The sequence below is a fragment of the Vombatus ursinus genome, unplaced genomic scaffold (assembly GCF_900497805.2).
Source record: "Vombatus ursinus unplaced genomic scaffold, bare-nosed wombat genome assembly UNPS02014806.1, whole genome shotgun sequence".
Lineage (NCBI taxonomy): Eukaryota > Metazoa > Chordata > Mammalia > Diprotodontia > Vombatidae > Vombatus > Vombatus ursinus.
The window spans coordinates 1,468,771-1,481,202 of NW_020954584.1; the positions used below are offsets into that span (position 1 = coordinate 1,468,771).

The 12,432-nt window shown below is 36.5% G+C and overlaps 1 protein-coding gene across 1 annotated transcript; it reads left to right on the top strand.

Annotated features, from left to right (window-relative positions):
* The first annotated feature begins 10,640 nt into the window (after positions 1-10,640).
* Positions 10,641-11,573, top strand: LOC114051851 (olfactory receptor 4C15-like). Its single transcript, XM_027874242.1, has one exon. The coding sequence runs from the start codon at positions 10,641-10,643 to the stop codon at positions 11,571-11,573; it is 933 nt and encodes a 310-aa protein (XP_027730043.1).
* Positions 11,574-12,432: the final 859 nt, after the last annotated feature.

Below are 12,432 nucleotides of genomic sequence, written 5' to 3' on the forward strand. Positions count from 1 at the left end.
ATTATATTCATCCCAAAACACCAAAATAATGACAGCGCTATGAGGAGCTGCAGTTTTTGATTAGGGCTGGTGCCTGTATACCCCATATTGGTACAACTATATGTATATAGTTTCTATTCAATAGGGAGAAAAATCAATGATTTCATAGCTTTCAAGTGAGGAGGGAGTTTAGAAGTCATCTAATGCAACCCTTTCACTTTGTACATGAAAAAATTGAAGACCATAAAGGTTAAACATTTCCCCCAAGTTGATATAAATATTAAATGACAGAGAAATCTAGGATTTTAGTCTGATCCTAGTTCTATTGGCTGCAGCCTATTTCATTTTTTTCCCTTTTGATTCTTGTCCTGGAAACTTTTTCACTCTTGAGGTATGTAGGTAGATCTTCATGACATGAAAGGAGAATGTAGGGAAATGTTCTTTTGCTATTTCTTACCATGCTAATTTTTAAAATGCCTTTCTTTGAAATATCTGTGTGCTTTGGCTGAAACATTTTAAAAGGCAATCACAAACAGTCAAAACAAAAAACACGTACTAATAGTATCTCTGGAGCCATAGTACGAACCTTGGATAGTTTTCTAATGTGGCCACATGTGAGAGGGGCCACCAAATCCTATAATTGAGTGCAAGAAGTCTTTGGGAATTATAAATTGTTAGAATACTTTTAATATTTATTTTCAAATATTGCTTTGTGTAGAGAAAATAAAACTATAATCAGGGGCAGATGCTAGATTTAAGAAAAGATGGAGTCTTAATTCACATGCAGTTTATAGAATAATAGACAGATTACCAAAAAAAACTAGGAAAAAGTATCAAATAAAATTTTACCTAATCCACATAATTAATTATCCACTATCTGATGGCAATATTTGTTAATAAAATACATATTCATGATCTTTCATACAAAAAATGCAAAGAATGTGACTTAAACAGGATTGGGCTAAACTGAAGCACTTAGTTTACTACTGAATATTTCTACCTTAAATGTTACTTTACAAAAGATATTCACCAAACTTCCCTAGACCTGAGTCCACCTTTACTACATTGAGTATGTTACACAAAATGATCCTTTTATCTCTAAAATTTGATGATTTTAAGGAAATATTTTTTGAGGGATAAGATGATGGGATATTCAAAAGGTCATAGTCAACCCTATACAAATGCTTCTTTTGGCTTCAGAGGTAATGACATTTGTGGAGAGAGTGCTAAATACTAGGCAGGATAACAAACTAGCAAGAAGACCCAGTTCACCTGCTTTCTGCTTTTGCCAAGACTTGGCTCCAGATCGGGTTAGACCAAATTGGACTGGGACTTTATTTATCGACCTTCAGGTCAACAAAGCTTATGGAGCCAATTTTCTCATAAAGAACATCCCTCATTTCCCCGGAGGCTGTCAGTTCTAAAAGTTTCTCAAGTTTGATGCAATTACTATAAATATTTGTTGAAGAAAAACATAAGGCTCTAAGTATACCAGGCAGAGAGCTCTGCACCATGAAGATTTAGGCAGACTTACTATTGTAATAATCTCTGTATCTACCTTTCTTGTGGCCATTAAAGGTATGTGGAACTAGGAATTAGAATTATGAGTTCCCAAAATACTAGGTGGCTAAGACCCAACATCATCTAAGAATACCTCATTCCCGGAGTGAGTAAAGTGATGGTAAGATGATGAACTCATGAAAAGATCTTTCTGTAATTCCTTTCTCCCCTTTACTCTGCCCAACCTGGCAGCAATCCCTGTTCATTCTTCTTTTGACCATTCCCCACTCTGTTCCCACTCTTCCTATTCCTCAGTCTTTTTATTCAAGACCTTCAACTTTACCTAATGATCAAAATCTCATCACTTTATGTCTTTATTTTTCTATTCAACACCCATTCCATAATTTTTTTCTTTTTTTTAACTTAATGGAAATGGAAGGCCAGTCAAAATGGACAAAAGTGGGGAAATGATCTACAAAAAATATTGAATGCTAAATTCTTTGGGGTTTTGAATGTTTAAGGACTTCAGTCTTTATTCTCTAGGAGGTGAAGAACCATGGATGTTAATTAATTAGGCCGGGATATGAAAGATGTGTTATTTAAGAAATATTAATCACAAACCATAAACATAACTCATCTCTTAGCTTTTGGAATACATATAGCTGGTATTTCTTGGATTCAAACACATGTCTATGTTTAGTTATGCTTATTCTCATATTTAATTGGTCTCACTGTACATGACACTTGTGATATTGGTAAGATGTCTCCTTATTCTGATTTATGTGCATATGCAGAAACACAGACATAAAAAATATTAAATAAGCCTTCACAGGTCATACAATGACTCAGCAATAAGGCTTCACAAGAACCTAACAAATGTACTGATGATCTGTTCACCATACGTCACTGCTGCCTTGAATACAAAGTCCTTGCTTTTTACAGGTATTAGACTACAAAGATTGACTACTCAGATGGAATGAGGTCTGACAGCTTTTTTTTTTCTTTTTTCTGTTTTATTGAAATCTCACCAATAGTTTATACTTTTACTTTCAGAATACATTTAAGGATTTATATATTTATCAAGATACAGAATATTTTTCTAAATTTTTCCAAGAACATTATCACACTTGGGGGATAGGAAATAATCAAAGACTGGAAAGAAATAAAGATCATAATAATGATATTATTTTGGGTTTTTTTGGAAGATATAAATAGGAAATATTAAAACAAATAAGCAAAGCAAAATAAAACTCACCTTCTTGAATAGAAACTGAAGCATCATATTCTATCTGTTGAATATAAGTAATGAACAAAAGCAGTTGTGATTTCGCATTTGCCATATGAAATGAGAAGGGAAAGGATGGTATATGGAGAAAGGGGTGGGGGGAGATAGGGAGAGGAAGAGAGAGAAAAAAGGGGAGAGAGAGGGAGAGAAAGAAGGAAGGTAGAGAGAGAGAAGGAGAGAAAAGGAAAAAGAGAGGAAAAAGAGGGAAGAGAGAGAGTGGAAGAGAAGTAGGAGAGAGAGAGACAGAGAGAGGCAGAAAGACAGAGAGAACATCGTTCAGCTTGTGGTCTATATCCTCTGTCACTACTTCCATTTATTTCTCTCCTTCCATCATTGTCAGAACTTTCTTCAAAAGCTGTCATTACTTGCACTAATACTCATGCATATACCATTTCTTGATCTTCTTTAGTCTTAAAGCTGTCTAATAGACATTTTCTTTTAAGAAATCTGAATCAGGCCAAATACATTTCAAAGTACAACCTACAGATGTTTTTATTTGCACAGTACTTTCCCTGCCTATTTCTCCTTCCTCTTTGGGGGTATGCAAGTAATCTTGATTTCTGGCCAGAACATTAGCAGTTCTGGCAGGTCCTATGAAGCTGAAGAAGCTTGGAGCTGAGATAAGGAGTTCTGATTGTCAGAAGATCCACACTAATGAGTTGCGGTAACTTCATCATAAGAAGAATGCTCACAAGTTTATAAATTGTTTTCAGCAGCTTAGGAAAATAATGCACGATAGGATTATGCACACCAATCAACCAGTCTATCAAAAACAAACAAAAAAATTTCATCAGCTTCCTGTTACATGCCAGTGTAGGATTTGAGGACTCATATTCAAAGAATGAAAGGTGTAATGATTTAACTTACCTTCAGATCTTATGCATGTCAATTTTTTTCTATATTAATCAGCTCTTAGGAAGGAATGACTTGGGGAGAGAAATACAGAAACTCTGAGATGAATATAGTAGTAAAACTAGAGGAGGAGAAGGAGGAAAAGGAGCTGCAGCAGAGGCAGCAGTTCTCAGCCAACTTGAAAACCTCAAGAAAGGGAGTGTATCTTTAATCTGAGAAGAAAGGCAGTGTAGTGTCATGTTCTGGAAGAACTGAAATACTACCTTTGATATAGTCTAACTGGGAAAAGCTTTCCAGTGCCTCTAGGCAATTTTAAAATTGCAAAACAGTTGTTGATTTTATTAATAGAGACAGTTTACTGACTTGGCAGTTATTTATATCAATAAGAAATTCATGTGTAGCTGTGGGGGCAGGGTTCAGGGTATGTCTGTACCAGATATTTCAGAAGGCAATTGATCTCATAGATGGCACAGGCTATGCTAATTACTGTTAAGTTTCAGTATGCAAAGATATATGAAGCAAAAACTGAGGAGAGATAATTTTGGAACAGAATAACTTTTATGAGATGGCAAAGGGAGATGGGTAACATAATATAACAGTATGGTGTTACAGATTGAAGCACTTATAGTTTGTTTCACAGTTTCGAATCTGTACCCACAGAGATACGTTCACATTTTTCCTAGTTTATAAATGATTTAATAAGAGCAATAACAATAAACATACATGCATATAAATGTGGTTACCTATGATTATACAATCTTAGAAACAAAGACTATTAACAGAAAGATAGAGAAATAAAGAAGAAGAAATATATCACCAATCCAAGGAAGTACCAACTCCTGAACATCTGGCTGGGGAAGTCCTGTATCACAGCAGTCAGTGTCTCAGATAGGAAAGTCCCTAAGGCAGAGCATCCTCTCCAAGGGTGATTCCCAAAGTCAATTTCCCAAGAAAAACCCTTTTTATCATTCTTACACAAAGAAGGCAGGGAGGTAAGGAATAGGTGACTGATCTTAAGGACCTGAGAGTTTTGTTCGAAACTCTCTGACCTCAAGAACCATCTTTATTATGTCAAAAATGTCTCGGGTCAATACCCAGAAACTGTTCAAGTCCGTGGATGTTTATCTCAAGACTTGTTTCTAAGGAATAGTTCCCCAAGTTGGGTCTGGGTTGGAACAAATCCCAGAACAATACATTAGGGAAGTTCCTTGTCCCTTGGCTTGGACTCTGGGTAGGGGAGATATTATACATTAACCCTTCAGTCAGCTTCTAGGTCTGACCTATCCATGGATTGGGAACATCATCTCCTATGGGGCATATACAACCATCATCCATGCAGAGAGAGAGAACAAACCAATACAAGGACTTCACCTGTAAAAAGAAAAAGCTTGTTACCTTGCTAAAATGAAAGAAGTCAAGCAGTTTAGTATAAACCAGTAAGAACAATTAGTAGGTACATACATATAGACACTAGTTCTATTAATTAAAGTAGTAGAGTAAGTACAATTATCACAAGCTATATGTGTAAAATTAGGCAAGAAATTCATAAAATCATCACAATTAAAACATGAATAGATAAAAGGCCAATTTGGACCCTTCCTTCTAGGGATATTAAAATGCTCCCAAAATGTTGGCTTTCATTATATGTCACATTGTAGAATAGATTTCCTATGGAAAAGCAGGTAGTATTAAAAAAAGTCTTTAGATCAGGTGATATTATTAATGAGGAGGAAGCATATCTGGAAGAAGTGTATGGTTGTGGCATTTGTCCCGCTGTCTTATTCAGTCCATGTCCTGTGGGAGGTTTCTTTCTGGATTGAGGATGTTCTTGGCAAATCCAACTGTCTCATGGTCCAGTGGTTGCCAATGCTTCTTCCAATCACACCAGTGTATTCTTCTCACATTGTGCCATTACTCTTCCAATAAGTATGAGATAAACTGTAAGATCCCATTCCCATAAAAACAATTGTGTTAGGGGATAATGATACAATTTATCACCTCCAGCAAATGCCACTACCACAGTACCATCCTTGCCTTCTGCCACTATCTCAGCAGCTCGAGGCATATCAGAGGTATGTCTTTTAACCCATACTTTAGATCCTACTCTTAAATCAGTACTTCCAAATTCTCCATACCTGGTTGAAATTGAAAGTGGTTCTGCTACTTGCTCCTACTGTTCCTTGAAATAGGTAGAAATTACTAATTGTGCCAGTCTACATCCCATAGAGCAAACCAGTGGTTCTGGGTCAAGGTTTTGCATTATCACTTTTATTTCACCCACATAATCTGAATCTATTGCTCCTCTTAAGATATGTATCCCCTTAACAACTAAGCTTGACCGAGGAGGTATATGCCTAAAATGTTTAGCTGGGATTTTTATTCCTATTTCTGTGGAAACAATAACTATCTTCCCTACAGGAATATCTACAGGATTTCAAGTACATAAATCATTACCAGCAGATCTGGCTAGTCCTAACAAGGGGAGTGTGGCATGTGGATCACAAGCCCACCATTGTAATGTTAGATTTTTCAGCCTCTGCATCTTTATTTGAACATTAGTGGTCATCATTTGTCCTAAAGGGGTTAATCCTCTTTTAGAGGCCTATTGTTTAGCTGTTGCAAAGCTTTGATAAATTGTCTTTCCAATGTGTATAAGAGCTGTTGCCAAGTTGTCTAAGTTTCTCTTTTAATAACCCATTCATCCTTTCAACTAATCCTGCTGTGTGGGGATAATAAGGTATATGATAAATCCATTCTCTATTATAATATAAACAATAGTGGTCTATTTCTTTTCCCTTAAAATTTGTTCCATTGTCACTATGTATTTGTAGAGGGGATCCATAATATAAGTAATGATATCTATAGTTCTACAAGTTTTTTTCCTGAGTGGCATTCTTTATGGGCATGTCGCCAATACTCCAGAATAAGCATCTACACAGGTACAAATATCCCAGCAACCTCTGTCCATTGGTAAAGGACCAACAGAATCAATTTGCCAAATTTGGGAAGGCAGCCTTCCTTGGGGTAGTGCACCTCTAACAGTGTGGGGAATTGATCTCTCCTTTTCAATTTGGCATATGGAACACTTAGATTGTATTTGTTTTAATAGAGATATTGGGAGGGAAATTCCCCTGTCCAAGGCCCACCTGTGTAAGGCTCAGACTCCGAGGTGTCCCACTTGTCAATGTGCCCATTGTGCTAATGAATAATATTCTTGATCTTCTCCCTGTATTGTTGCTATTTTGGCTAGATGATCCACATGCGCACTATACTCACATTCTGGGTGTTCACTGAAGTATGTGCATCTACATGAAAACCTGAAATGTTAGTATTATGAGACCAATTCCATATATCTTGCCACAATTCTTTTCCCCATATATCTCACCCATGAATTTGCCAACCATCTTCATTAAGAGGCAGGAGTGCTCATTATCCAATGCATTATAGGTATTTTGGGTTGAAAGACCACTTCACGACCAATTGTCAATTGTTCTGTCTCTACCAATGCCTAATATGCAGCTAAACGTTGTTGTTCAAACGGGAAATAAGTTTCCCAGCAGAGAGCAGCTTTCTTGACTAGAATCCTAAGGGAATATTCCTGCCCTGTTATTTTTGCCATAGGCTCCAGTCAGCATATCCCTCTTGGACAGATACTTGTAATTCTACAGGGCTGTTGTCCATAGACTATAAATCTAATATGGTTTGGATTGCAGCTTTGGCTTCTTCAACCACTTTTTCTTCCTCCTTCCCCCAGGGGAATTCATATTTCTTCCTAGTCACCTTATAAAGCAGGTGCAATATTTGTCCTAAATGGGGAATGTGTTCCCCAATATCCAAAAAGTCCTATGAATTTCTGGGCCTCAGTTTTATTAGCAGAGGGAAGAAAATCTATCTTTGGTTTAGCCTTAGGAAGTATTTTTCTGTGCCCCTTATTCCAGGAAATCCCTAAGAATTTTACTGCTTGTGTCAGTCCATGAATTTTGTTTGGATTAATTTCCCATCCTTTGCTTTTCATGTGTTCTAATAAAAAGTCTTCATTCCTTTCATTTTCAACTCATCTAGATGTTTAGCCATTATCCCACGGCAAATACTGGGGCTATATAATCAGTACTCCTACATCAACATATTCCTTAATAGTAGCAGTAATTTCATCCTGCCCTCCAGGTATATGGTACTGCTTAAGTGTAATGGTCTTCACAGGTGGCAGTAAGACACAGGGGGCATTTTAAGTTTTCTTACTAGCACTGCCCTTATAATTAGGGCCCTAACAGCAAATCGATATTGTCCATCTGGTAATTGCAAAGTCATTCCTCTTAAAATGTCTATTCCAATTATATATTCAGGAATGGGTACTATTACTACAGTACTATTACTATTACTACAGTACAATCCCAAAAAGTAAATGTCCTATTTTAATGGGTATAGTAACTTGTTTGGCTTGTATTTCTTTTCTTCCTAATCCTGTAATTATCATGGATCTTCCTTCTTTAAATTTACCAGGGTCACCATAAGTTAGGGAGGCCTCTGCTCCAGTGTCAATTAGAGTTTTTGCTACAGTTGTAGAACCATTTTTCCAATATATAGTTATGGGAATATGGGTCTTTAATCTCTATCTTTTACTTCCCTAATTTGCACTGGAGTTTGGTCTTTATCCTAATCCCCTTTCAAATGCTTTCAAATTCTGGAACTGGCATGCTGTTTACAAAGCCCATCCTCTTCTACTTATTCCCACCATCTCTTTCCCTTTTTCTATTGGGATATCCTCTAAACACCTAATGACATTCAATGGTTCAGTTTGTTTGAGATGGCTCCCCCAATCCTCACAAGGAGTAGTAATCCTAGCCCACTCTTTAGCAAGGGAGGAATTTGGGAGCCCTTCCCAGCCTTTCCTGTTCTTTAACTTTAACTTCTCCTGGTTTTTTTGGGAAAGGCATTGTGACACAGATCTCGTTCATGACGTCAATTGTAACAGTAAGGTTATAATTTGTTTCACAGGTTTGGATCTATACCCACAAAGACATGTTCACACTTTTCCTAGTTTATAAATGATTTAATAATGCCAATAATCATAAACATACATACATATAAATGTGATTACCTATGATTATACAATCTTAGAAACAAAGAAAATTAACAGAAAGATAGAGAGATAAAGAAGAAGAAATGTATCACCAATCCGAGGAAGCACCAACTCCTGAACATCTGGCTGGGGGAATCCTGTATCACAGCCATCGGGGTCTCTGTTAGGAAAGTCCCTATGGTAGAGCATCCTCTCCAAGGGTGAATCTTAAAGCCACTTTCCCAAGAAAGACCCTTTTTATCATCCTTACACAAAGAAGGCAGGGAGCCAAGGAACAGGTGATTGATCTTAAGAACCTGAGAGTTTTGGCCAGAGAGTGTTGGCCAAAACTCTCTGACCTCAAGAATAATCTTTATTATGTCAAAAATGTCTTGGGTCAATAACCAGGAACTAGCTAAGTCCCTGGATGTTTACCTCAAGACCTGTTTCTAAGGAATAGTTGCGCAAGATGAGTCTTTGTTGGAACCAATCCCAGAACAATACATTAGGGAAGTTCCTTGTCCCTTGGCTTGGACTTTGGGTAGGGAAGATCTTATACATTAACCCTTCACATATATAGTCATCTCCTGTCCTCATTCCAATTCATGGGATTAAACATTTTATTATTTTTTTTTTGGTGGGTAGAGAAGAGGAGGGTCTAAGTTTCTTCTTTCTATGAGATAGATGTCAAATAAACATGAACATTTAAGCTCATATTTTGTGTAAAAGTACTGTCCTTTTTCTCTCTGGGGAGGGACATTGTGGCTCTGAAACAGACATAAATCAGAAGACCCAGAAGTTCAATGGCAGAAACATAGGCCTAACTCTGGAATTGACAGCCTTCTCTTTTTTAGAAGTTTTCAAGGAAAGGATATGGGAGACATTGAGGTTAAGATGTTTCTGGGACTTCTACTTTGAAATTTCTAATAGGTAATTGGTTAAGAAGGATTGAAACTGAATGGAGAGATTTAGGTGGACATATAGATTAAAGAGTCATTTGCATAGAAATGTTAGCTAAACCCATGGGAACTGAAGGAGAGAGAGAAAGAGAAAAAGAGAGAGAGAGAGTGAGAGAGAGAGAGAGAGGGAGGGAGAGAGGAGGGAAGTTATTAATGGTTTAATACCATCTTCAAACTAAATTGCTAATAGAATATTCCAGAAATTTTTGATGAATTTGTATGCATGCAAGTATATGTATATATGCATATATATGTATGCACACATACATGTATTTGTAAAAGTACATCTATGTACATATAAATGTATATTTACATACATACAAATATATATTTCTTAAAAGAAGGCATAAATAGGACATGTATTAAATATTCCAGTGGCAGAAATCCAGCAAGGACTGCTAAATTATTAAATACTAGCTAGTATTCAGGGGGGAGAAATTCTTGCAGTCTGGAACATTCATCCACATTGAATAAGGACAAATGTAAAACCATATCTGGATTTTAAAAAAATCACCTTGCAAGTAAAAATTAAGGAAGAAAAGAAAAAAAGAGCAATGGTAGTGGGGGAAAAAGACACTGATGGTATGTAATAAATACAAGGTCAGCATGAGAGCAAGCTATAACATATTCAAGGACAATTATAGGATGTTAAGCTACATTGCAAGATGTTTTGGACAATGAATGGCTATACCAACTGTACATTGTTGAGAACTTTGTTGGGATATCACATTTATTTCTCCAAATATTAATTTAAGAAGGGCATTGGGAAACTGGTGAGGGTAATGTAGAGGGAAATCTAAATCATAATGGAGCCCCTGTTGTTCATATGAATTGAAGATGTATTGAAGGACATCTCATAATCAATAATGCCAAATTGTATGTAAATGTCATTAATGTCGACATATTTAACATGCTTTTGAACATGTTCGTTAATATTGATTAAAGATTCTTCTTTCTCGTTTCTGCAGATACTCAATGATTAATAGGGCACTTAGTCCCTTGAAAAATGGAAAATCAAAGTCATGTGACTGAGTTCATTCTCCTGGGACTTTCACAGAATCCAAATATTCAGAAAATGATATTTGTTATACTCTTAGTTTTCTACCTTGCAACTGTTGGGGGGAATTTGTTTATTGTTGTGACCATCATCTGCACCCCTTCTCTTTTGGGTTCCCCTATGTACTTCTTCTTAGCCTTTCTATCTCTCCTGGATGCCTGTTTCTCCTCTGTCATTGTTCCTAAAGTTATCAGAGACTCTCTATATGAAAGAAAAACCATATCCTTCCAAAACTGTATGGGTCAGATTTTTGCAGAACATTTCTTGGCTGGTGTTGAGGTGATTGTCCTCACAACTATGGCTTTTGACAGGTATGTGGCTATCTGTAAGCCTCTGCACTATGTAACAATAATGAATCAGCCCCTGTGTTTGTTGCTGGTGGGAGTAGCCTGGGCTGGGGGCTTACTGCATTCCATGATTCAGATTTTCTTCATGCTTCCCTTACCCTTTTGTGGCCCCAATGTAATCGATCACTTTATGTGTGACTTGTACCTTTTGCTGGAACTTGCCTGTACTGACACCCATATGCTTGGTCTGATGGTTGTGGCCAACAGTGGCTTAATATGTATGATCAACTTTTCTCTTTTGCTTGTCTCTTATGGCATTATCCTTTACTCCCTAAGGACACACAGCTCAGCAGCACGTCGCAAAGCCCTTTCTACTTGTGTTTCCCACATCACAGTTGTTGTCTTATTTTTCGTACCATGTATATTTGAATATATAAGGCCACCCACTACTTTCTCTTTTGATAAAATGGTGGCAATATTTTATAGCTTTCTAACACCCTTATTAAATCCGTTGATCTACACATTTAGAAATACAGAAATGAAGAATGCTGTGAAGAAACTGTGGAGCAAAACAGTGATTAATGTTGAAAAATAAATAATTTAAGGAATCTTTTAAAAGATAAATTAGATGTCTCATCTTGACTTTTCTGCACCACCTCAAAACAAAGTCAAAAAAGATAATATAAGGATTATATGTCTTGCTAAGAAAAATAAATTTAAGGCTATTTTTTTCATAATTTACACTGAAGATATGTTTAGCAGTATAGGCAGCAAAAGGCACAGTCACAGCATGTTAATGCATAGAACACTGATAGAGGTAAATCCTAATTTTAAGCTACCAAGAAGCATTTGGTTCACACTTCACAGATGTAACTTAAAAAAATAAAAACAAATATTACAGTGATAGAAAGAGAATAAACTTCTCAAATCAAGGGAATTCATGCAGCCAAGAAAAAAAAAGTTACTATTCATTTATAAGAAATTAAATAGTTACAATATATTATCCTAAAAAAGTTTTTTAAAGGTGGATTTGGACATAGAGATAACATCCTGAATTGTAGAATTTAACTATTAACAAAAAAAATGATTTCAAAAAGAATGGTAAGTATTTTAATCATTTTTAAAGGACTCCATATGTGAGCAAGACATGCTATTGTAGTAAGAGCAGCAAAGTCCTATTTTTCCCCATAGCAGTGAGGCCCCATATTTCCCTGTATATTGATTAGGAAACCCTTTTCCCTATATTCTTAGCCCTTTCCCCAATATGCTGCACAAACAATTACTTCCTCCACATGCTGAATAGGCAACTTGACCACTCTGTAGCTACCTTGTGGTCTAGGGACCCTAAGCCCACCCTATCACCAGAGACCTTGTGATCAGGGGGCTTTCCCAAAACCCCACAAGTGCAATAAGACTCTTCAATGCCCAAGAGTAACTTATGTGATGTTGAAGTT

What these genes read in the sequence shown, in the direction of transcription:
- LOC114051851 (XM_027874242.1), top strand. Translation starts at nt 10,641, where the DNA reads ATGGAAAATCAAAGTCATGTGACTGAGTTCATTCTCCTGGGACTTTCA.